This window comes from Agelaius tricolor, unplaced genomic scaffold (genome assembly GCF_023055355.1).
Source record: "Agelaius tricolor isolate 1412-34295 unplaced genomic scaffold, bAgeTri1.0.p SCAF_21, whole genome shotgun sequence".
Lineage (NCBI taxonomy): Eukaryota > Metazoa > Chordata > Aves > Passeriformes > Icteridae > Agelaius > Agelaius tricolor.
The window spans coordinates 5,767,294-5,791,139 of NW_027269281.1; the positions used below are offsets into that span (position 1 = coordinate 5,767,294).

Sequence of the window (23,846 nt, forward strand, 5' to 3'; positions counted from 1 at the left end):
TTTCTTCATTTAATTTATGTTCAGCCATTCCTAAGGAAACACCAATTCTACGTGTATGTTTATTTACTGAGAAAACTGCCATATTCCTTTACCCTAGTAAAAAGCAGGTTTTGGGTGTTTTCTAGGGATTTATTACAGCTCTGCTAAGTAGGTAATCTCTTAGCTCCTTGCCCTTTCCTATGATATTTTAAGTGTAGCTCCTTATGACAGGAATTACCCCATATGGTTCAAAAAGATAAGAAAAAAAAAAGTTCAAGACACAACACAACCCCCCCAGAGTGAAATAATCCACTTAATCTGGATCAATCACACTGAGATTTACAAAGTTCTCGAATCTCTTGTTTTTGCTTTTATTTAGGAAGCGAAAATAAAACTTGTAAATTATAAATACAAATGCCAAGGTATTACATGAAATATCCAGGAGTACTTTATTATTTTTTAATTTCTCACAAATATTTCCTATGGAACTCAAGAAACAGGGAAACCAAAGAAATTGAGTCTGTATACAATGAAAATCAAGTTAGATACTGCCAATTTGTCAATTCATAAAAGTTTCTATCTGACAAAAATGAGCTCTGAAAAGTACCAATTCATTAATTTCATCAACTGCTATTTTACCTATATTTGCATTAAGCAATCTGTGTAGAACCAGGTGTATTTAACCCACTTAACTCAGTGGCATCACAGTTTTAAAATATTTTTTGTCACCTATATATAGATATATATACAATGCAGAGGGCCAAAAATATGAAAAAAGGTCAAATTTCACACAACGTAAGCATTAATATTTTTTTACTTTTTTTCCCCAATTAGCAAAGCCAAGCCAATTTTCACACTGTTTCTTTAATTTGCCAAAAACATGTAACTCCATCTATATCAAAGAAGCAGAAGAGTAAGCTTAACAGCAACTTTCATTTACGCATTTTCTTGGGGGTGGGGGGAAGGGTGTATTCATTTTAGATATTACCTTACATATATTAAAAAACGTCCACCAATAATAGGTTCACTAAATTTATTTAAAAATTGTAAAATACATCTTAAAAAAGAACATTACATTCTGCACACTGCCCTCAAAGGATGCCAGGGACATGTGAACAAACCAGTCCTTTCCCCCCTTCAAAAAAAATTTAAAAAATTACAGTGTACATAAAGCAGGGTGTTCACAATAGCTACAGGAAAAATAAAAACACATTACAATTTACTACCACTGAACAAAAATAAAATCCACTCTGCTGCTGTTTCAAAATTTCAGTGTTAGTCTTGTGCAACCTTTTCCTACCCCAAATATTTGTAATGAACTAAAACATTACATCTGGCGAAAAGCAGATTCCACTACACCTCAAATGCAGAACACCTATGAAGCAGAGGAATGTTGGCTATTTAAACAGAAGCAGATATTAAAAAAAAAAAAAAAAAAAGGTGCAGGACTCCTTCAGTTCTTCACTAGTCTTAGAAAAACTTTCCAGAATACTGCTTCACACTATAAAAAAGAAAAAATAATCTTGCATTAGAATCCTTCAACATCTGCATACTGCTTCACACTATAAAAGAAAAAGAAAAAAGCATGTATTAGAATGATTGACCATACATCTTACATCAGTATTTACAATGGCATTCTTAAACTATAAATTTCCAATACTATTTAAAGTAAATAATTTTGAAAGGGTAATGACTAATAATTATAGGCATTTAATTATTTAAAAGCACATTTAAATATTAGCAATCTAAAGCCAAACATTCAAGTAAACATTAAAAAAATGCTATGATAGCCAACATGTTATTAAAGCAAAACTAGGTAAACTATGTCCAAAACTATTAATATTCAGAAGAAGAGAAAGTAATGCCAGCAAGGTGTGAAATGCTGCATAACAGCACCAATTGATTTCAACTTGTCCTGTAGAGGCATGGCCTGTGCCATATGGCAGACTGTGATTTGTTGTTGGTTATCTAAAAACAACAAAATCACTAGTCTTCCACACAGAACTAGACCAACATCCACTGAAATCTTCTATATTTTCTACAGGTTCTATATAATTAATTACAAGTAATTTTTTTGCAGCAATTTTCACCAGAGAAATGAAAGGACTGCTTGGCCAAGGTGTCTTCCATCAAGATTAGTTTCGAGGGAATTTTCATTTTCGTTAAAACAGAGAAAAGAGAATCAAGGCAGACCTACCACTAGAGAAGTTAGGTTCAATAGTTACTTAAATCCTGTCTTCTAAAAACTATATTACAGAGAAGAGCTTTAGAATGTAGTAGTAGGAAAGTCAGTTTAAAAATGATAGTAAGGACAGCATTAAGCTTCAACTTGCCTGTTCTGCAGTAAATATTGAGCATTTTGTATCTGGTCCTGCGTTCCTGTAATAGTTATTATTCGATCTTCTGAGCCTTCTAGTGGTTCATCGATTTTGATAGAAGCTCCTGACTCATGACGTATTTGTTTGATTCTCTGGCCTCCCTTTCCAATAATAGAACCTGCCAACTAGGGGAGAAAATAAAGCATTCATTTCTTGATATAACTTTCTCTGCACAGTACTGTTCAAATAGCTTCCCATCCATTTAGTTTTAAGAGTTTCAATGGAAGCTTGCTCTTTTACAGCCTCAAAGCAGTCGCTGTAATGTATATTAGTAAACAGAGGTGGGATAAAGTTGGAAGAACCAAGTGTTTGTAAAACCAAGTTATATAGACCATCTCTATTATTGAATATTAACAATTAAAAATAGTTCAGTGCAATCTCTAAAGTCAAGACAAAACAAACATCCTTAAGAATAAACTTCCAATGATTTAGAAACACTCACTTTATATTAAAAGTACTTATCAAGCATACCAAATACTTCTGATTTACTTACATAGCCTAAGAAAAGACTGTGACTTTTTATTTATTTATTTAAACACAATTGTAAAGCAAGTCAGCTTCACTTACATCTTTGGGAATTGTTACTTGCGTTGTGATGATGGGTCCACCAAGATCTCCATATGAACCACGGCCCCCTGTGTAAGAATAGTCTGATTTAAACATATGCATCAAGCCTCTTACTGACTAAATGAAGTGCATGTCAAAGTTCTCTATAAAAACTTACCATATCCAGAGCCACCTTCAAACTATAAGAAAAAGAGAAAGAAAAACCTTAAATAGTGAAACCAGCAGTGATTCATTAACATGTTTCCATCTCAAGTATTATACTGTTAACTTTGAGCTTATTTTATGCAAAAATCCTAACCCACAACCTTAATCTAAGTGTCATTAAAGACAAAGTGGGGAAGAGGGCAGACCAGGAACAAGAGGGCAGGGAGGAATCTCACAAGAACCTTTTAGCTAGCTCTGTTAAAATCTCTAAGAATAAGTCATTAAGATCTAGCCATACCAATTTACCAAGCAACCTTATCAATTCAGTTGGTAAACAGCTCTTGATATTGATCTATTCTTGACCCTTGAACTAAACTAGTATTCAAATCCAAAGATCAGAGTTCAGCCTTATTATTACTACCTATACAGCTCAGGAGAAAATAAAGTTTCAGTTTGAGACAAGACATTTACCTGGTAACTGTCAACCCTCCTACTCCATCTTGAGGAAAAAACAATTCAACTCTAATAACTTGTCTCTCTCCATTTAGACTGTACTACAATCCTTTGCGCATCTTAGAAGGGACAATCATGACACTTATTACTACTGTTCTGCTAAAACTATCATATAAAAAATCCAAATCACTGTACTGCAGCACTCCTGACTTTTTATTTTTAGGACTGGTACTTGATATCAAGTGCTTAATTTGATCTAATGCCTTTTGTATGCACACACATTCATTTTAATCTTCCTGTAGAAGCAGAAATAGATGTGCACACTTCTCTAGAACTCAACTGATAACACTGAAATACAGGAATCTGTGAAGTACTTGTTTGCAGAAGTTGTAATGCAATAATTTTTTCCAAAACAAAAACCAAACACCTGTCAGCTTTTTAGAGCCAAATCAAAATGGAAGCTATTCAGAAAAAGTTATTTGTTTCTAAGCAACCTGTGTTGTGCAATCACATTGCTTAGCAATACTGACCATAATACAATATAAAAAGAGCTTGTAGTGGAGTGCAAAATACAAAACAATGAAGGACACTGCGTAGAACTTAATTCAGAGACTGATCAGAGCTGCATATTCCACACATACTCTTCTACCTATTTCTGCTGATATTTTGCCCAGGGAATCTCTTTTTTGGGCTAACTTGTAATGAACAATCATTTTCTTCATCCTTTCTGCTGCTTCCCCTCCCCAGACTACAAGACAGCAAATTAATTTGACAGCACATGAGTAATTCTAACTGCAATGTTTATGTAAGCTAGGAACTAACATTTAATATTTGGTGGCACTTTAACATCTTCTACAGAGCATAAACACTTGCTGATACCCTTTGAACTTTCCTCCCTAAACCCTCTAAGAGTAAGAAGTTTGATAAACACAAATCAAATAGAATATTTCAAATATATGGATAGGTAATGCACAAGTTTATCCAGAACTATAAGTAAAGAATTACTTTTAGCATTCCTTATTTGAAACAGGGGAAAGCACAACATGATGAAGTTAAAATAAAACATAGTCCTAAATAGATGCATCTACAGGGTGCTGACAAAGCAAGAATTACAGCAAAAGTTACAGCGGAAACAGTAAAATAGGGTACAAAAGAGACAGTACTACAGAAAAGCTTCTCTTGGCTGTGCTGCTACATGCTTCCATTGAGGAACATTAACTGCCTGTATAGGATTCACTGTTTAGGACATAAACTGCTAATAACTTGAGTTACAATGACAGCTTTAGGGACTTTTCAAAGGTGCAAGCTGCCACTAACTACATTCAATCTCAAAAAATTCCAGTTATCACTCAAACAATTCAAATTATTTTCCTCAAAAATAAATTCTTAAACTAGTCAAATAAAAGCATGAGCACACTCACCAACTCTGGTGGCTGCATGTCATCACAGGCATCTACATGACACTGCATCATCTTCCAGGGACAATGTAATAGAAGAAAAAGAGGAAATGAATTCAAATTAAGTCCATGTTATGGAGACTTATAGATAACTTGGCAAACACACACAGAGCAATATAAAGAAACATTTTTCTGCACTACTTAAAACTACTACAAAGGCTCAAAAGTAAATAACAGACCAGTTACACGATTTACTCCCTTTTACTTTCACTGCTAGGGAACTGTTACTGGTCACACTTCCTTTTTCCCTTGTTTCTGTGGCATAAACACATTTTCCTCTTACACAAAGGATTCAGACAGTTAAGGGCCGAGCAAAGCTTGAACAGTTGGTTACTTGTTTTTTTACCTCTAAGTACTGGAACTGCACTATATAGTAAAAGATGTTACTCTCAGATACCAAAACCTTCTACTTCTCTTATGCATAAAATAAAACAGGAAAGGCATTTAATAGAACAAGTAACTGTCATTGATATATCTGTGTCACCAACAGGTCAAGCAGGAAGGAGACAGCTTCTCATATGTTATTATTTTCCATATACTTCATACAGCCAACAGCTAAACTAATAATCTACTACTGTCTAATTATACTGGAAATCCAATTACTTTTTTTTTAAAGTGTGATAAATAGCATATCTTTCCTTTAGTCTTCCTTAACAAATGTTGGGAAAAAAATTCAACAAAATTATAAAAATACAATTTGTAGTATCCACTTCAAATTACTATTATGGCAAAGGCCTTTGCTGAGTTAAAACATGCAACATAACATGGATGACACACCAAAAAAAAGGATGACACCACTGATGAATTATTCTTTAAGGAACTAAGGGACACCTCCAAATCAACTGCCCTTAACATTTTGAGGGATTTCATCTTGCTGGATGTTAACTGGAACACCACACAGCTGGTACAACCAGGGCCAGAAGATTCCTAAAAACACTTGGATGACATCATGGTACAGATACTAGGGGAGCCAACTAGGAAAGGGGCCTTCCTTGATTTGTTGCTCGTTAACAGAGAGGAGCCCAAGAATGAAGTGGCGATTGGTGGCCATCTTGGCCACAGTGACTACAAAACAATCAAGTTTAAAATCTCTGGTGAGAGGAAAACAAGTGCCAGCAAAACTTCAACCCTGGACATGAGGAGAGGAGGCTTCAAGTTGCTCAGGGAATAAGTAAGGTCCCCTGGGAAAATGCTTTGGAAGGTGCTGGGGTCCATTAGTGCTGATCACTTTTTAAGCACCACCCCCTAAGGGCACAGGCAATTCCCAAATGTCAGAAGTCAAGCAGGCAAGGCAGAAGGCCAGCTTGGCTGAGCAAGGATCTTTTTCTGGAGCTAAGGCAAAAGAGGAAGGTGTATGCCCAGTGGAAGCAAGGTCAGGTGATATGGGAAGAATACAGAGATGCTGCTTGCCCCAGTAGGGAGAAAATCTGGGCAGCCAAAGCTCAACTGGAATTGAAGCTGCCGGAACTGCGGGGAACAATAAAGTTTTCAAAATATATCAGTAGCAAAAAGGAGACCATAAATAACATTGGCCTGTTACAGGATGAAGATGGCCACCTCACAGAGACAAGGCAAACATCTTTAATGCATTCTTTGCCTCTGTCTTCAACTCGGATGACAAACCAAGGAGGTCCCAGCACCCTGAGCTGGAGGACAGTGACTGCAAGAATGATCAACTCCCAGTTAACCCTGTAGTTCAGCAGGATCTGCTGCTCCAGGTGCATCCCTATAAATCTATGGTGCCTGATGGGATTCATCCAAGAGTACCCAAAGAGGTGGCTGATGTCATTGTGAGACCTCCCTCAATGATTTTTGAATGATCTTGGGAATCTGGAGAGGTCCCAGCTGACTGGAAGCTGGCAATGGTTGTCCAAATTTTCAAGGGCAAGAAGGATGACCATGGTAACTACAGGCCTGTCGGTCTCACTTCAGTACCTGGTAAACTTATGGAAAGGATTATTCTGGGAGCTACTGAAACACACGTGATAGATAATGTCTATGTTGCAGTCATTGGTCACAGCTAGCACAGCTTCATGAGGTGAAGGTCCTGCTTGACAAACTTGATTTCTTTTTTGACAAGGTAACCCACCCACTTGATCAAGGGAAGCCAGTTGATGTGATCATTTTAGATTTCAGTAAACCTTTCAATACTGTCTCTCTCAGGATCTTTCTGGACAAAATGTCCAGCTGGATAACAACGTCATGCAATGGGTGGACAACTGGCTCATAGGTCAGGCACAAAGGGTTATAGTGAATGGGGTGACATCAGACTACTGACCTGTCACTAGTGGGGTTCTGCAGGGCTCCATTTTAGGGCCAGCTCTCTTTAACATCTTCATAAATGACTCAGACACTAGATTTGAAGGTATACTAAGTAATTTTGCCAACAACACTTAAGTGGGAGGAGCTATTGACTCCTTTAAAAGCAGGGAGGCCCTGCAGAGAGACCTCAACAAATGAGAGGCCATCACCAACCATATCAAGTACAACAAGGGAAAGTGCTGGATTCTGAACCTGGGATGGGACAACCCTGGATGTACAGACTGGGGAAAAAGATGTTGGAAAGCAACACCACATAAAGGGACCTGGGGGTCCTGCTTGATGGCAAGTTTAACATGAGGCAGCAGTGCCCTGGCAGCCAGGAGGGCCAATTGTGTCCTGGGATGCATCAGGCCCAGCATCACCAGCCAGTCAAGGGAAGTGATTCTCTTGCTCTGCTCTGCACTGGGGTGGCTTCACCTTGAGTCCTGTGTGAAGTTTTGGGTGCCAAACTAGAAGAAAGATATTAAGCTATTAGAGAGCATCCAAAGGCAGACTATGAAGATGGTGAAGGGTCTTGAGGGGAAGCCATATGAGGAACAGCTGAGGTCATGGGAGAAGGGAAGACTGAGGTGATACCTCATTGCAGTCTACATCTTCCTCAAAAGAGGAAGCGGAGGGGCAGCACTGATCTCTTCTCGGGTGACCAGTGACAGGACTCAAGAAGACAGCACGAAGCTGTGTCAGGGGAGGATACCAGGAAAAGTTCTTCACCCAGAGGGTGGTTGGGCACTAGAAGCCAGGGCACTGGTCACAGCCCCAAGGCTGCCAGAGCTCAAGAAGCATTTGGACAGTGCTCTGAGGCACAGGGTAGGATTGTTGGGGTCTCCTGTACAGAGCCAGGAGTTGGACTCAATGATCATTGTGAGTCCCTTCTAACTCAGGATATTCTGTGATTCTATGAAAAGGTAAGTGCTCCTTTAAAAATGGTTCCTAAAATATTAGGTGCATACAATTTTCTTCTCTACAGACTCATTTGTGCTAGTTACTACTGGTAACCAATGCAAATTAAATCAAAACCAAATACAACACTGACTGGATAAGACAAAATTATTAGTATTAATAAGAATTTATTGCCTTTTGCATGCAATTGAAAAATACGCATGCAATACTAACTGATGGGAAATTCCTTGGCCCAGAAGAGTGAAAATTGAAATTTTGTTAATTTTAGTATTTATGTAGATGTGTCAAACATATTTTCTTCACTCTCTCTTTTTTGATGTGCTCCTTAACATCAAGTCTCTTAAAACATAAAGTGTGTTTAATATTTTTTTAGCATATGTACCTTTATTGAAGTCCTAATACAGACACATGTAAACACACACATATATATAATGATTTAGCAGCAGAAATCATTTGAATGAGAAAAACCAGATGAGGTGTCTGAACATACGCTACAACACACACTGATTTAGCTCTTGTTCAACTCCAATTTAAAAATACTTTGAAAGCATTAGGCATAGGCCATTATAACAATAAAAAAAAAAAAAGGGGAAGTGGAGGATTAAACAGCTTTATATGTACTTCTCCACCTTATTTTTTCCCTGGTATGTTTTTGTGCATTTGTCTATCTAAAGCACCCATGGGGATGGGGGTGTTAAAAAAATAGCAGAAATGCATTTGTGTTTTCTCAGCTATCAAAATAGCTGTCATGGCCCATAGGCATTTAGTACTTACAGCCTAAAATATATACCACTGTAAATAAGAGAAACAATGCATGTATGTTTTCCAGTAAAATGCTTCAGAATAAATGATATATATATACACACACACACACAATTATTTTTTCCTCCCATCTTCAACTTTACAAGACTGTCAGTCTTGTTACATCTTAAAAAAGTCAAGTTTCACCATCCAGTCTTGGTTCACCATCTTACAAGTCTGAACTTTCTCATTTTTAGAGAAGAGATCTGACAGAAAATGAGGATTTCAGTAGATTCAACATCTCCAAGATGTTGGTCTGAAAAGACTATTCTTGCCTTTTAATGTATTTATGTAAAATGGCAGTCCTGCTCTCTGAAATTAGCCTTTCCCATGCATTACTTCACAAATCACAAGGATGTTAGTTTACTCTAAATGTTTCACTGTGACTGTGGTCACAAGGGTTTTCAGGATGAAGAAGAGATGAGAATGTTGACTCTATGATCAGAAGGCTTGATTTATTATTTTATGATATATGTTACATTAAGACTATACTAAAAAGAAATAGAAAGGAAAAGGTTTCTTCAGAAGCTAGCTAAGCTAAGAATAGACAAGAATGAATAACAAAGATCTGTGTCTCAGACAGAGAGCAAGAGCCAGCTCTGCCATGAGTGGTCAGGAAATCTAAACATTCACAGGTCTACCTGTTGCATTCCACAGCAGCAGATAACCATTGTTTACTTTTGGTTGCTGAAACTGCAGCTTCTCACAAGGAAAAATCCTAAGAAAGGATTTTTCATGAAAGATGTCTGCGACATTTCACTACAGAATGGTTTCTATGTGAAATGTATAGTAGCTCAAGACCTTATATTTCTGGTATGACACTTTCAGTTTTAGCCTCACAATCCATGGAAAGATTTTTCATGTGCTTATACAATTAAGGATACTGGGATTATGGCTAGCCAAAAGTAGAAATTAAATAAGATCTGTGTCAGAAAGCAGTCCTCATTGTAGGCTGTCTATGAAACTCATGCATAAAGCAGCCAAAGCCACGAGCAGCTCCACTGTGAAGAGGAAGAAATAGAATTGCTTTTCAGAACGTGGAAAACAAGCAAGCAGAGATGACTCCTATTTATTTGTAGAAACTCGTGTCAAGAAAGCCAAGGTCAACCTGATCAAAGTCAGACTAGAGTTCAAATAGATTTCTCTATTCTAAATGGAATGGAACAGAACTAGAACACACTATTACCCCAAGCTGAAGACTGTTCTCAACCACATACCCAAGGAAGGGCAGATTGCTCTGTTTATATGCCCTGACATTGGTTTTACCAGATGCTAATAAGAAAACACAAAACCCGAGCTTTGAAAACATGAAAATACAAAGAAGTGCTTTTAGAGGTCTAGTTCATAACTCCTAGTTTCTTAAGATTCTGAGTAGCATAGACAACTTGCTGGTTTTAATGTTGTGGGTTTGTTTGTTTTATTGTGGGTTTGTTTACTTCTTTTTTGGGAGGGTGGGGGTGGTTTGTTTGGTTTTAGTAATTTTAAATGCAAGTCTTTAATTTTAGTCGTTCTGCTAGGCTTACGGTGCCTCAATTGTGACATTGTTTCAATATGTTCTTCCAGTATGTGTTACTGGAAGTAATTGCCTCTTCCTCCCAGGAGGCACCAATGTGTAAATCTCATTTAGGTAGCCCATTTCATAGTTCCTCTACTTTCTCTTCCATTTATTTTAAATAATCTAATCTCACCTGTCATCTTAAAGAATGTGCCAAACAGAGCCAGAAGAGGTAAAAAAAAAAAAAAAGAGAGATTGTTAACCAGAGGTTTACCTCTGAGATACCTAGAATTTCTCTTCCCAGGAAAGAGGATACAATAAATTACTACCAGGAAGTCATATTTCAGAGTACAACATGGAGGAATATCTTTACGCATTTTTTTATTCTCCTCACCACCCAACATGGTTGAAACGTATCTAATTTCATTTGAAATTCATCTTATCAGTGGTCCTGGCTCCAAAACATTTGAAATCATAGTAGATTTTTTTCAGACATAAATTCGCATAAAGAACTGAATTGAAAAAGCAATTATCTGTCAGACCAACTAGATCCCTTTAAAGATATTATTCACACTCTCTTAAATTTTGTTAACATTTGTTGGAAAACATTGTTCTGACATGCTTTCTTAATCTGAACAGCCTACCAATTTCTATTTCTGTCATCCTGATTTACAAGCAACAGTCTACAAGAAGGTCTGTATAATTAAAACCTGAAGGGACTGTGCTCTACCAACTTTCTATTCCATTATTGATGGTAGGCAGGGAAAAACAACCAACCAACCAAACAAAATCCCACAAACTAAAACCACACAGCAGATCACATCCCAGATACTCTTTACACCTCCAACAGCTGTATTCTTGGGGAGACCATTTGTATGGCCAAAAGATTGTGGAGATATCAAAGTTTATCAGAGGTACACATGTTCCACACTTAAATGTATGTATTCAAGAAGTTTCCTCAAAGTGCTAACTGTATTTACTAAGCAAAATAAATTTTAGCCTCCTACCATTCCATCGTAACGGTCTCCAGGTCTACCTCTTCGGTCATAAGACATAAGATCTCTAAAATGAGAAAAAGCAGCAGCATATGACTCATGTTATGAACTAGTTTATATATTCTAATTCAAGTTTTAACAATTTGCACACAATTATGAATTTCTAAATGCTTTAGCCTAGTTCTGAATGACATAAAGTTACAGAACTACTAGTCCTGATAATACTGTAGAAATAATTAAATTCAAATGCTTTCAAAATTTTCTGGTGCAATATACACTCAATTCTGAATAACTACTAGCAACATGGAGTGTGAAACAAGTCCTGGAACGTGAACACAATTCAGTAAATGTTACTCAACTTGTACAATGCATTTATGCAACAGCTTACCCGCCACGAGGAGGTGGTGGAGGAGGAAGAGGAAGATTACGAGCTCTGCTGCCACCTCTGCCACCACGGCCTGGCGGAGGTGGTGGAGGTCCTCTGCGAGGGCTCATATCATCATAATCTCTTCTTGATGGAGGCATAGGTCGTCCCCCACGACCAGGAGGCATTCGATCAAAGCCTCCTCTTCCACGCATGGGAAAGCCTACTGGACGTCCCCTTCTATCATCAAACATCATTGTGAAGCCACCATAGTCATATGTTTCATCATAGAAATTTGGATCATAAGGCTGGGCCCGTCCTTTAATTGGAGACTAAGACACACAAAAACAAAAATAACACCCCTCCCACCAGTTAGCACTGATACAACTATATTCCATTAAATTAATATAATAAATATATAAATATGAATTTATACATGCTGAATATGTTCTTTATTTCACAATACTCATAAGCAAGGCAGGGGGAGTGATATACTTCCTGAGAGCTTATCTATGATAGAGAAATTGCTGTTATTGATGGGTGGCACATACATTTCTCACACTTCCTCCCTAATTTAAATTTTCTTATTTTATGGATATGTAAAGCATGACTAAGTCCCTTGGTACCAAAAATGTCTTCTCTCTCCAATAAGGTACACTCCAATTCTAGCAAGCAGGAATAATTTCAAAGGGTGCTAACAGTCCAATGCTTATTTTGTTACTGGAGAATAGGCAATGAATTAAAAATAGAAATGGAAAGATATAATTTTCCAGCCAAATCATCCTGACTTTCATGAATACCAATGAAAGAATAAGTTTAAGACACATTACCTCAGAGATAAGATCCAAGATAATCTTGATACATTCCACAACTCTGTCAGGTTTTCCACCAATAAGCACCACTCTATCAGTGGAATGAGGACAACATTCTTGAAAGAGCTTAATGGTGGTTTGAGTATTCTGTTGAATAGAAGAAAAGCAACCCCAAAATTTTCAAATAGAAGTATTTTAAAGAATTTTATCAACTTATTGAAAACAAAATGGGTAAGACACACACTAAAACATTTGAAAAGAAACAGTCAAACAAATCATTCAACTTCCAGTAACTTTAAGTGAATGCTTGGCTTCCAAGTTCTTACAACAAATTTAATCTTAAAATATTATATTTTTAATATCCGTGCAATGGCACCAGTTGGTATGAAATGCTAGTGAAAAATTTAGATTTTTGAAGTCTTTTAATTATGGCTCATCTACATGGTTATTTAATCAAATACAAGCAAAAGGACCACATATTCATTATAACCTTACAGGTTATATAAGCCTTCATATGTCATAAAAACATGCTTTGGATGCAAGACAGCAATGTTGCTAGAATTATGTCTATTCATCTTGCCTTTCCCTCATTCCACACAAATAGTAAGTTATGCCTAAACGGACCTGGAATTGCCTTTGATGCAATGTGAGGAAAGGACAGAAAAGAACACTCTAGATTGATAGAGACCACTAGCTTTTTAAGACAAAACCTCATTCCTTCACAAAGGAAAAAATGGCCTTTGAGGAAGTGAAAGTTAAAATACCCAAAAACTAAACAAACAAAACCCTAAGAAAACCCCACTATACTTTTTTATAACAATATTCAAGCATCTATTAAATTATCATTAAATAGCTTATGGAGATCTATTGATACTAAATAGTTTTCCTTGTCTAACACCATCGATATAACCTATTTAGCAGTTCCTGATGAATGGCATTTTAATTTAAAAAAGTATCCTTTATTTATAAAGATTACTGCTAATACACTTAAAAGCTTTATAAGTAGTTCTGGGCTCTATCACCAACCGCTACTTCATGTATGAAATATGTTCTTAAGGATCTCATAGATCATAGATGAAGCTTACACTCACAGCATATGAACACAAAAAATTAATTTGTTTATAGAATAAAAGCAGAATCTGAAAAGAATAGGAAACAGTACCTCTCTGAGTTCTTTGATTTTAGCACCCTTGACACCAATAATTCCTCCTGCTAGACTTTGGTGAATTAGAAGTCTTAATTCACAGTCAAAGTCACTACCTTTGTAGTGCTGGTACTGTAAGATGCATACAAGAATAAAATATTAGTCAGGGGAAAAAATAATTGAAAAATACAAATACTCATTTTGATTTTCTTTAAGATTTTTCTCCAAACAGCATGGTATGACTTAATTTACTGCTGAACTGTAATATTGTATTTACTGTTAGAAAAAAAAAAAAATCACATTTTTAAGTAATTTGCCTCAACACAAGGTGATGTCAAATTAGCTTTCTTTATTTATTTTATGATTATTGCTGTTGTATAGAATTTTAATATATCCAACAGCGCAACACACTTGATTACAATGCAAAGGCAGAATGGAAATTACAGTAGAGCTACTTTAAAAAACAGGTGGTTTGAAGGAAAGGAGGCTGTTCCAAATATTCTTCTTCTAAGAAATTTTCTCTGTCCCCTATTAAAAAAATGCCAACACATACATTGAGAGCTATAGGTCTTTCTTTCAAAAAAAGGCTAGGTTTTACTTTCTATTTTAATATATTAAAAATAGGACACAATCATCTAGAATTATCTTGTTTTAAAATCTAAATTTATACCTCTGAAAAAGAAACAAACCTAAGAGACATACCTCTTCCAAAGTAGGGATAATCTTCTTCAAGATTTCTCCAATTGTCTCTGTATCTGCACTTATACTCAAGATACTGTTAAGAGGCCATAGTGTCAGAAAACATAGAGAAGGTGGAAAGTAGCAGAAATAAGTTTATTATTCATAATCATACACAAAATTCTAACAAGACTGACTACACAGAAGACCTTACAATTAATATTCTCCATTTAAAGTAAACCTGTTCACTGGATTTACAACACATGCATCTTTGTTTATGTCCAATACATATGCATGATGAATATAAGAATTTAAGGCTAGGCAGGCCTTGCAGAGAGAGCAAGAGAACTCACGAGAGCTTTTGGAAGGGCTCAGACAGATTAACCAGGCAAGAAATTGACGCAAAACTTAAAGTATGAGTGAATATTCATTTTCCCTGCCACCACTAATTTAGTATACCCTTAACATTACATTGGTAAAACTAGCACACCTTTTTATAGAAAAGGTGAGGATATGTAAGTAGTCAACATTATATCTGGAGTAAGGTTGAGATACCAGTTAGAAATTAGATTACTAATGGGCTCTGCAAAAAACGCAACATAAATACAAGGGGGAAAACCCCAAAACAAAACAAAAAACCAAACCCACAAACAAACAAAAACAACACAAATGAGAAGTGAAGAAAAGTGAACTAGAGTTAGTATTTCAGCAGAAATAATTATGAATGGACAATGCTGGGGGGAGAAAGGTGGGCCACAAAGACCAGAGCAAGAGACTCCTGAAACAATTTGATTTATAATACAGTAAATATACAACACTTGAAGCTGTGCTCTTTCAATTGAAATAAAATTAGTGGATTGTTTGGGTGGCCAACTCACGTAAAAATTCAGTGACAAAAAGACTAAATGGGGAAAATAAGACAGCAAACTTTAAAAAAAACAATACACGGTCTATAAGGGGATACTATTTATATCAAAGGCAGGTAATAAAATACATTTCTCTCTTTCTAATCAGGCAGTGAGGCATAAACTGTTGGGACATACCGCTCAGGGCCACTGCTGTCTGGGACTGAAACACTGGCATTGTACTGCATTGGTCATTGGCGTTCGTGGATGTTGGCATTGGGCATGGGCATTCAATCAGTAGTTGTCAAGTATGGTACCCGTTTGGCAACAAGCACATTTTTGGGCATAGCCAACCAGGGTTTTCACATGGGCGTTCAGGGGCGGATGGGCCAACGTCATGGTGGGCAACGCAGGGGCAAGTCGATCCAGTACATGGGTAACGGAGATATATGGCCAAAAAAACAAGGAGAGGGAAAAGGGGGAAAAGCAATAAATTTTAATTTAATACAAACTATATTTATTACTTTCAGTTAATGAAGCAAGCGTAAGTTGCTTTGAAGACTAACACAATAATGGATTGCTACATCAAATGTGACTTAACAGTATGGATCTTCACAAGTTACGTTATCTGACTAAACTACATTTTACTTTTAACAATGATGTTTCAGTAGCAGGCTGGCTCATGAAGGTAGACACAAAAACTGTTGAGATTCATATTACTGAAAAATTAAGCAAGTTGGGAAAGTTAGTAGTCCAGACCAGTAAATTATCTGGAGTAAAGGGATGTGTTTATTTACTTAAACAAACAAACAAACAAAACCACTAGCTGCCAAAGTTTGTTGGCGTGATTCCTGACCATTTCAGCTTAATCCTCAATTCTAGTTGCAATAGTTTGTGAACTTAGATGGAACTGATTCTGTGATGATATATTAGCAAATATTGTGTTGAACACAGTCTTGCTTGAAAAAAACTGTAGCTGATCCTAAGTACAGGAGTGTAAACAAATGGAATTTAAGAAGCATTGCCAAGTTTTATAAATACATAACACTCACACTGGATGTGTGTCTAATCACAAGAGTCAACCCACATAAAATATGAATAGCTAAGTAAGCTATGACCATTTAAAAATTCTTCCAAGTAAAATAAAATGCTTCTTTACTGTTCTATACCTGTACCTAAATCATGCAACCCTAACATCAATGGTTTTGTGCCTTATGTCCACACTGTTAAAGCAAAAACAGATGGACCATTATGTTTTGGGATTTTTTTTTAAAGGAAGCTCAAAAATTCTTTTATCGCTGGCTTAAGCCAGCCACCAGAGATAGTTTTCAATAGCACTATAATGGATTCACATAAATGGGAAATAGTATAGTTACAGGTTTTAAGTTTTACCAATATTTCTAATAAGAGATATTAACTCGTGTAATTTAGAGGAACCCTGTTTGAAAGCAAAGAGGTTTAATATAAACCTCTCCTCCCACATAACTTGAGCTGGGCTTCAATTAAAACACAAATTGAAAAACTAAAGTTATCTTCTCCAACAATCATTATAAGTGGCTTATTAGATTATTGTTGTCTAGGTTTGAATGTCTCAATTTCTAGAAATGTATGCAATCAAATTTTCAATGCAGTGCCCTGGAAGAATTGGTGTTAAATCAATTCAAACTCATGTATACTCACATCTGTACGAAGTGCCTTAATATTTTTGCCACCTTTTCCAATCACTGCTCCAGCATTCTGGAAAATAGTTTTCAGAATTTACATTAGGCTAAAACAGCACAGACTGTTTTTTTGAACCAAAGACTAAGAACAATGTATCTATTTCTGCATTACCTAGTGGGGTGCATTTAAGGGTGGGGTGAGGCTTGTTTCCTTTTGAAAGGTTCAAATTAAACCAAAACAAACTGATGTGGTTTTACCATGAGGAAAAAAAGGTAAAAAAAAAGATCAATGCAGAGATAAAAATACTCAGTAATATTTTTTCAATTTTAAATTTAAGTTTTTAGGCAATTCTGCCTGTATTCTCATAGAATCATAGGTGGACAAGCAGATGAATAAAAAACTGGTTGGATGATTGGCAATAGTTAATGGATCTTATTGCACCTAGAGGCTGGTAAGAAGTGGGGTACCACAGAGGTCTATCCTGGGATCTGTCATGTTTAAACACAGAATGATTTGGGTTGGAAGGGACCTTAAAGATGATCTAGTTCCAACCTCCTCCCCCCCATGGACAGGGATGCCACTCGCTAGATCAGGTTGCTCAGGGCACAACCATCTCATAGTTAGAATATGACTGAAAAAAAAACTTATGGGTTTCCATGCATGTTATATAAGTCAACAGCTTTGCTAGTTTATTTGATCACTTTTAAATGTTTGCAAATTTCACTTTCCCACTCCAAACATTTGAGCAAATGCTACTTTTGATTGAAGCCTATGTAAAACTGATCACTCAGGTAGGTACAGTCTGAAGAATGTAAAACCAATATAAACAATTGCTAATCTCTAGTTGCTAAAATCAAGAGGAATAAACTCAAGATATTCAAGAGGGGAAATTGTAAAACTAATTTTTTACCAGGCTATTTCAAGAACTACGTGCAAAATTATTACTTTTACTATGCAGTTCATACATGATGCTAACAGCACTAAAAATATTTTGCAGCACTCCACATAACTTGACTATTCATTAGAAATGCCATGTAGATTTAAGGTAACATTCCCCTACCCTAAGACAAAAGACTGAATTACTTCAGACAGCACAAACATCTGCATCAACTGGAAATACTAAAGGAGATTCATAAATAGCAGTTTTACTATTTATACTAGTCAATGAAGCAATCGCAAGCCATGAAACATTACTCTCTTATATTTCCTACTGTTGATACTGATAGATTTATTAAATCTGGAGAAATTACTAAAATCTTGAGGAAGTCCTCATCTTGCCTCATATTTAATTTACAATTAAAAGCTGATCATTCTTTAAACTGCTTGCTTTCTAAAGACTAATACATAGTCATTCCCTTGGAAACAACTATGTTCTATTCAAACATGAGAAGCAGCTTATCATTTCTATGTCCTTATTTTTTCAATAAGTACATTTTTTTAAAATCAAAGAAGTCCCATAGATTGTTAGACTCACCCTTGAAAAAAATTACTGAAGATCACAATACACTTCTACTATCATTCATGCACACAAGTATTCCTAAATAAATTTTAAATAAAGCACAAGTTCTTTCTAAACATACACTGTCACCACTGTCTTAAGCAATGGTATAAGCAGTAACATAGCAATACTAAGAGCATACTTTGCTTTGAAGCAAAATGCGCAATTCAACCATTTCATCTGTATTCCGAGACCTTTTGAAGGCCTGCTCTTCTTCCATATCTTCTGCAGGACGTTTGCCTGTAGACAGGTCCATAGGGGGAAAACACAAATGTATATTTAACTTTCTAAGTCATGATAAAACTGTATATCAAGTTATGCACAGTATTCCTAGTGAAGCATTCCCTCCCATTAGCCCAATGCTAACTTCTGACATCTACCCTGAACACCTATAGGACAGAAACAGGTTTTTACTTCATCAGTCTACATATCAATTAATAAGTGAAGACTTATTCAAATCTATAAACTACAGCTGAAATGCAAATTTTTCAAACTTTGCGAAAAAATAACACTGTTTACAACAGTGCGGCATCACCTACTTAGTATTTCTTTTACAACTGGGAAAACCTTAAAGCACAAAAGATTAAAAGTAGCTTGTCCAATACTGAAATCCTGGTGAAACAGTAGGAAAGCAGTATTTAAAGTCACTTTAAAAAACTGGCCTGAATCAATACTAATGCTCTAACTCTTCTTCACTAATTATGTCCAAAAGGTTTTTCATTCAGATAATATTTAGAGATATTTCACATATATATACATTCCTTCAAACTAACAACTGCTATAAATTAAATACAGTAATAGATATGCCTAACAGTATCTTTACGTGATCACATTGTCCATACAAATACTGAGCATTTAGCTATCAAATATTTTCAAATCTTTCCTCATAACTTTTAGTTACTTATACCATGACTAAAATACTCCCAAAGAAAAATTACATATTCATGATACAAAAATTACATAAAACTACATGAGACATTTAAAAATTAAAAGATTAAATGAAGCATTTGATACAGTTAAAGCATTTCAAAACAGTTACAAACATCAAGACTCAAAAAGTTTCCTTCCTCCCAAAATAAAATAGTCCTTTAAAAAATTTACCATTTGTCTCTGTGTTGGTAAAGGTTTCCTCCTGTTGTTCAGTCTCCATTACCTTTTATTCTTAGAAGGTAAAATCTGTTGCAGAATAAAAAAGAGCTAGTACATTATTTTGTGGGGGAAAAGGTTAATTGTACATCATACTAATGGGAAAAGCAAGAAGAAATGCCTGCTTTTAGAGATTACCAGGTTTATATATACTTGCAGAGCAAACCCAATTGTTCTGGGCAGGATCAAAACCCTACTGCTTCAGAAGCCTATGAAAACAGCATAGATCAGGCTCTGTTCACTTACAGGTCTGATTCTTGCTACAACTGAAAATGAGGTTTGACCTGAGATTTTGCTGCAAAGGTTTTCTTTATAAATGAAAAAACAACAAGACCAAACACATCACTAAGAGGAGAAATAATAATCAAGTACAAAGGCTTACAGACACACAATTGCACTCTGAATTATTTCAACCTTGCTCATTTTCAAGCATTTGCTAGTTTTAAGCAATCACATTTATTGACAATGACTTTCAAATATTTAAAGTGAATAATTATCTGGGTCCTACTTTTAGGATGTTATATACCATATCTTGAATTTCCTTTTTAGGAGATGCTATGTTTCAATATGCTAATTGTTTAGTTTGTAATTTAGACCAAAAGTTATAAAATTAATGTTGGTAATTAGACGTTTTCTATCAACTTACAAGCATGCCTTCCATCAATATAACAGATGAACAAAACATTACACACAAGCCACACTTGAAAAATTCTCTTAAAAATAGCACACTATCATGTATAACCTCTGCATACATGTATGAGGAATCTCAAAAGCAGACAAACTTTTTTGACTTTGTGAAACAGGTACCTCTTACAAGATCTGCTTTTGCTAAATCCACGACTTAAGGATACTTGTAAAACAAATTAGAAGTCAGGCAGAATAATTTTTCACCTTATTAAAAAATTAATTTGTACAGATACAGCCAAACAAAGAACGTTATTTTCCTTCCTTTAGATTTTATTGCTCATCTTTCACAGCCTGAACAAATGGTTGATATACATATCCACAAAGAAAAAGTGAGGTATGTTTAATTTTTTAAAGCATCCTTTTTATTATCCGTTCATTTGTAAGTTACCCTATTTTTGCAGGCTAACAGCAAGCACTGCCGGTAGGTATGCACTCTTTTACAGTCGCTGCTGAGACACCACCTCGCCAGCATATGCCAGTATTTCCAGGCCCCTAATTTGGGCTAATAGAAAAAGCATCGCCTAAAGAATAGCCAAGTGTCGAAACAGACGCTGCTAGAACGCAGGGATGGGGGCAGGAAGAGAAATTTCACCAGGTTCAAATGGCTAACCCTTCCAGACCCCATTCTATTTACGACCCTCCCAAAAATTCTAGAGCTACCGGGAGAAGAAATGTAATATACTGTTCAGGACAAGATGCTCTCGACTAGTTGCTGTGCTCTTTTGTGCAAATCGAGTTTGCAGGATTAAATTGGCTAACGCAAAATTTTTAAAAAACATCTAAAGAATAAAGCAGTCATGGACATGAGTAGAGGGTTGGGAGATGACGGTGTGCCTCTCCCCCGCTCCCTCCGGGACTAAGGGCCATTCCCGCCCGGACGCCTCCCCTTCCACAGCCCACGCGCCAATCTGCTCAGGCTGACGTTCACCTTTACCCCTCGCACAGCTTTTAAAACCAGCCAGCCGCCGAGCGCTCGAAATCCCAGCTCGCGCCCTAGGTGGGAGGGGGAAAGGCGCCGTTACATAACCCCCACAGTCCGAGACCCACCTCCGCGGTGGCGGGGACCAGCAGAAATGGCGGCCGCTGTAATAGCGCCTACCCACTGCTAGGCGGAGCCGTGAGCCGAAAAACCACCACCACGCGGTCACAAGATTTCCCCCACTCCGACCAGAGAGACACAAAGGAGGCACTCAGAGGCCCTCACCCCAGCTCAAGCAGAGCCAACAGAGCGCAACAGCCCTGCCACGAGAACTCTGGCATGGCCCCTAAAAGCAGGCTCCGCTACAGAACGCTCCCCAATCGTTTTGACACGGCTGCTTCCGCACAGGCCGCAGCAGAGTGCCCTCGTCTTCCTCTCTGCCCAGCATAATTACCAAAAACTCGCCCCATCCACAGCTACCCTAGGTAGGTGCCAGAAAAGGGCGGCGACCGCCCCCCCCCAGCCTTAGCACGCACCCGCTAGTGCGACCAGCCTCCACCACATCGCCACTCCGGGAACGGCACCAGTTGGGCCGCCGTGCTCGCACTAAGGCCACCGAAGCGCGACGAGTGAGACACAAATCATCCTTTTCACCCTTCCCTTAGGGTAGAGGGAGACCCTTGGGTCCGCAGGTTACACAAAACCACTCCACAGTAGCTAAGGAGTCATCACTCCCGGCCCCCTCCTTCTCCACGCAGCAGTCCCCAGACCTACTCAATTCCGCCGCCCCGCGCAGTTTCTGCAAGAGTCCAAGAAAATCCTGGGGCCCGGCGGCGACAGGTCGCCCGTGTTTTTGTGTCACACAACAGGGTTGGGAGGGGTGCGATCAACAGCTTAGTTTCCTTCAAGCCGGCTTAACCCATCCTCCCTACCCCACCCCCAGTGCAAGCAACACCCCCTCTGAACCGCGCTTACCTGCACCCACCACGTACAGGAGAGAAAGGCGAGCAACTCCTACTACCAACGCACATCCACCAGCACCGCCAAATGACTGGCCCAACCACCTCGTCTCCTCCCCCTATGGGAGACCCAATGCGGCCCCGTTGGGTAAGGCAGCTGCCCATCAGGGCAGGGATGGCCTCTAGTTCGCCCCGCCCTCCGTGTGGACCACGGAGAGAAAGGCCTAAGTAATCACGAGAAGAGCACTATCCACCCTACACTGCTGCAGTGTGCCTAGGTGGTTTGTTTGTTTTACCTGCTTGACGGGGGCCACGAGAAGCGCGGCAAGAACAGTGGAGACAATAGAAGGCAGCGAAGGAGAGCGACCGCAGAGGTTTTTTTGAAAAAAATGGCGTCCGCGAAAACTCCGTCTTGTGCTTGTTCCTTAGTACTGGAGGAGGCGGGGCAGTGTTCTTGCGATGCTTAAAGCCGCACGTGGCGCCACGCTTCCTATTGGCTGCTGAGTTGCGCGGTGTTTTTGGGGTTGTGTACAGAGGGCAGGTGTATTCTTGTCTTTCTTCCCACCTACAACTCAGGTGAGGGGAAGCAGGCTGCCCCGCTGGTTCTGCCCGCCCGCTCGTTCGGCACCGCCCCTGCCTTAGATAAGTGTATGGGGTGGTTCGGCTGAGGGTAGGGTGTGGGGAAAGGGGCTTGGGTTCTGGTCAGCCTGTTTGAGGAGTAGGGAGGCATGTGTCGTCCTTAATGTGACTCTGGTGGGCCGGGCCACCTCGTCTTAGCATCCATCGCTATCCACTGCAGCTAGTCGGTGTCCGCCGGGATGCGGGGTGACAGCTGGCCTTACCGCCCCCGGGGGTCTTGGCACAGGGTAGAAGCACCAAGCTGGTGACAGGCTAAGGACTGCATGGACGACATGAGAAACTTATCGAAATGAGTAAACAAATGGGTTATTTCCTGTAAGTAACTATACCGTTTTTTCCAAGTGGTAGAGTTTTGGGGCAAACTTAAAGGCAGGGTATTTTTTTTTTTAGCTGCAGGTTATAATGTCAGAACACAAAAACTTTGTGGTTTTTAACTTTTCTTATAGTAATTTTTCTTTGGTGTAATTCTGTAGGGAGGTTGAGTTCCTTGGCCATCCCCCTTTAGGGGATAAATAGGTTCCAAGTGAAGTTATACAATTTAAATGTGCATAGATGCTTTCAAAACTATCAAGAACTTAGAGCATATTAACCACTGATGTTCTTGAGACAATGGCCACCAAAATTTGGTGCTATTATAGCCAAATCCTGGACTGGGTCTCTAGATAACATTGATAGATCAGGCTAGCCTTCTGTTATCAGTGCCAAAGCTTTAACGTGATTAAAGTGTAAAAATCACCTCTATGATACAAATAAAGACCCCAGGCTGTTCATATTGTAAATGAGGCTTCTCACTTGTGCTCTTCACAGTGCTAATGAAATGAGAGAATAATTTCTAATTCTGAAAGTTAGATGTTTTATTTTAAGTCTTAATAGAAACCTCACAAACAGCAATGAGTCCAGGGGTATAAACACAAAAATTTCTGATGGTTCAGTTTATCTCAAAGTAGATTTTGCTGATGATGTTCAAACAAGTTTAATTAGATTTTCACTGCCTGAAAGGAA

The 23,846-nt window shown here is 37.9% G+C and overlaps 1 protein-coding gene across 8 annotated transcripts; it reads right to left on the reverse strand.

Moving 5' to 3' along the window:
* Positions 1 to 326: 326 nt before the first annotated feature.
* On the reverse strand, positions 327 to 22,596 carry LOC139598964 (heterogeneous nuclear ribonucleoprotein K). Of its 8 annotated transcripts, none has more exons than XM_071445891.1 (15): positions 22,502 to 22,596; positions 19,596 to 19,670; positions 18,637 to 18,746; positions 17,015 to 17,071; positions 15,533 to 15,576; positions 14,514 to 14,586; positions 13,830 to 13,943; positions 12,686 to 12,814; positions 11,880 to 12,187; positions 11,504 to 11,558; positions 4,943 to 4,993; positions 3,082 to 3,103; positions 2,925 to 3,007; positions 2,313 to 2,482; positions 327 to 1,541 (listed from the first exon to the last, which is right to left on the reverse strand). In XM_071445891.1, exons 2-15 carry the CDS (start codon positions 19,642 to 19,644, stop codon positions 1,508 to 1,510), a joined length of 1,299 nt encoding a protein of 432 aa, XP_071301992.1. In that variant the 5' UTR covers positions 19,645 to 19,670; positions 22,502 to 22,596; the 3' UTR covers positions 327 to 1,507. The 8 variants fall into 8 exon arrangements, with proteins under 8 accessions (XP_071301992.1, XP_071301997.1, XP_071301995.1 ...); XM_071445896.1 differs by having other exon boundaries at positions 18,637 to 18,734; positions 22,502 to 22,594; XM_071445894.1 differs by lacking the exon at positions 22,502 to 22,596 and adding an exon at positions 22,222 to 22,290 and having other exon boundaries at positions 327 to 1,480.
* Between the last annotated feature and the right edge of the window lie 1,250 nt (positions 22,597 to 23,846).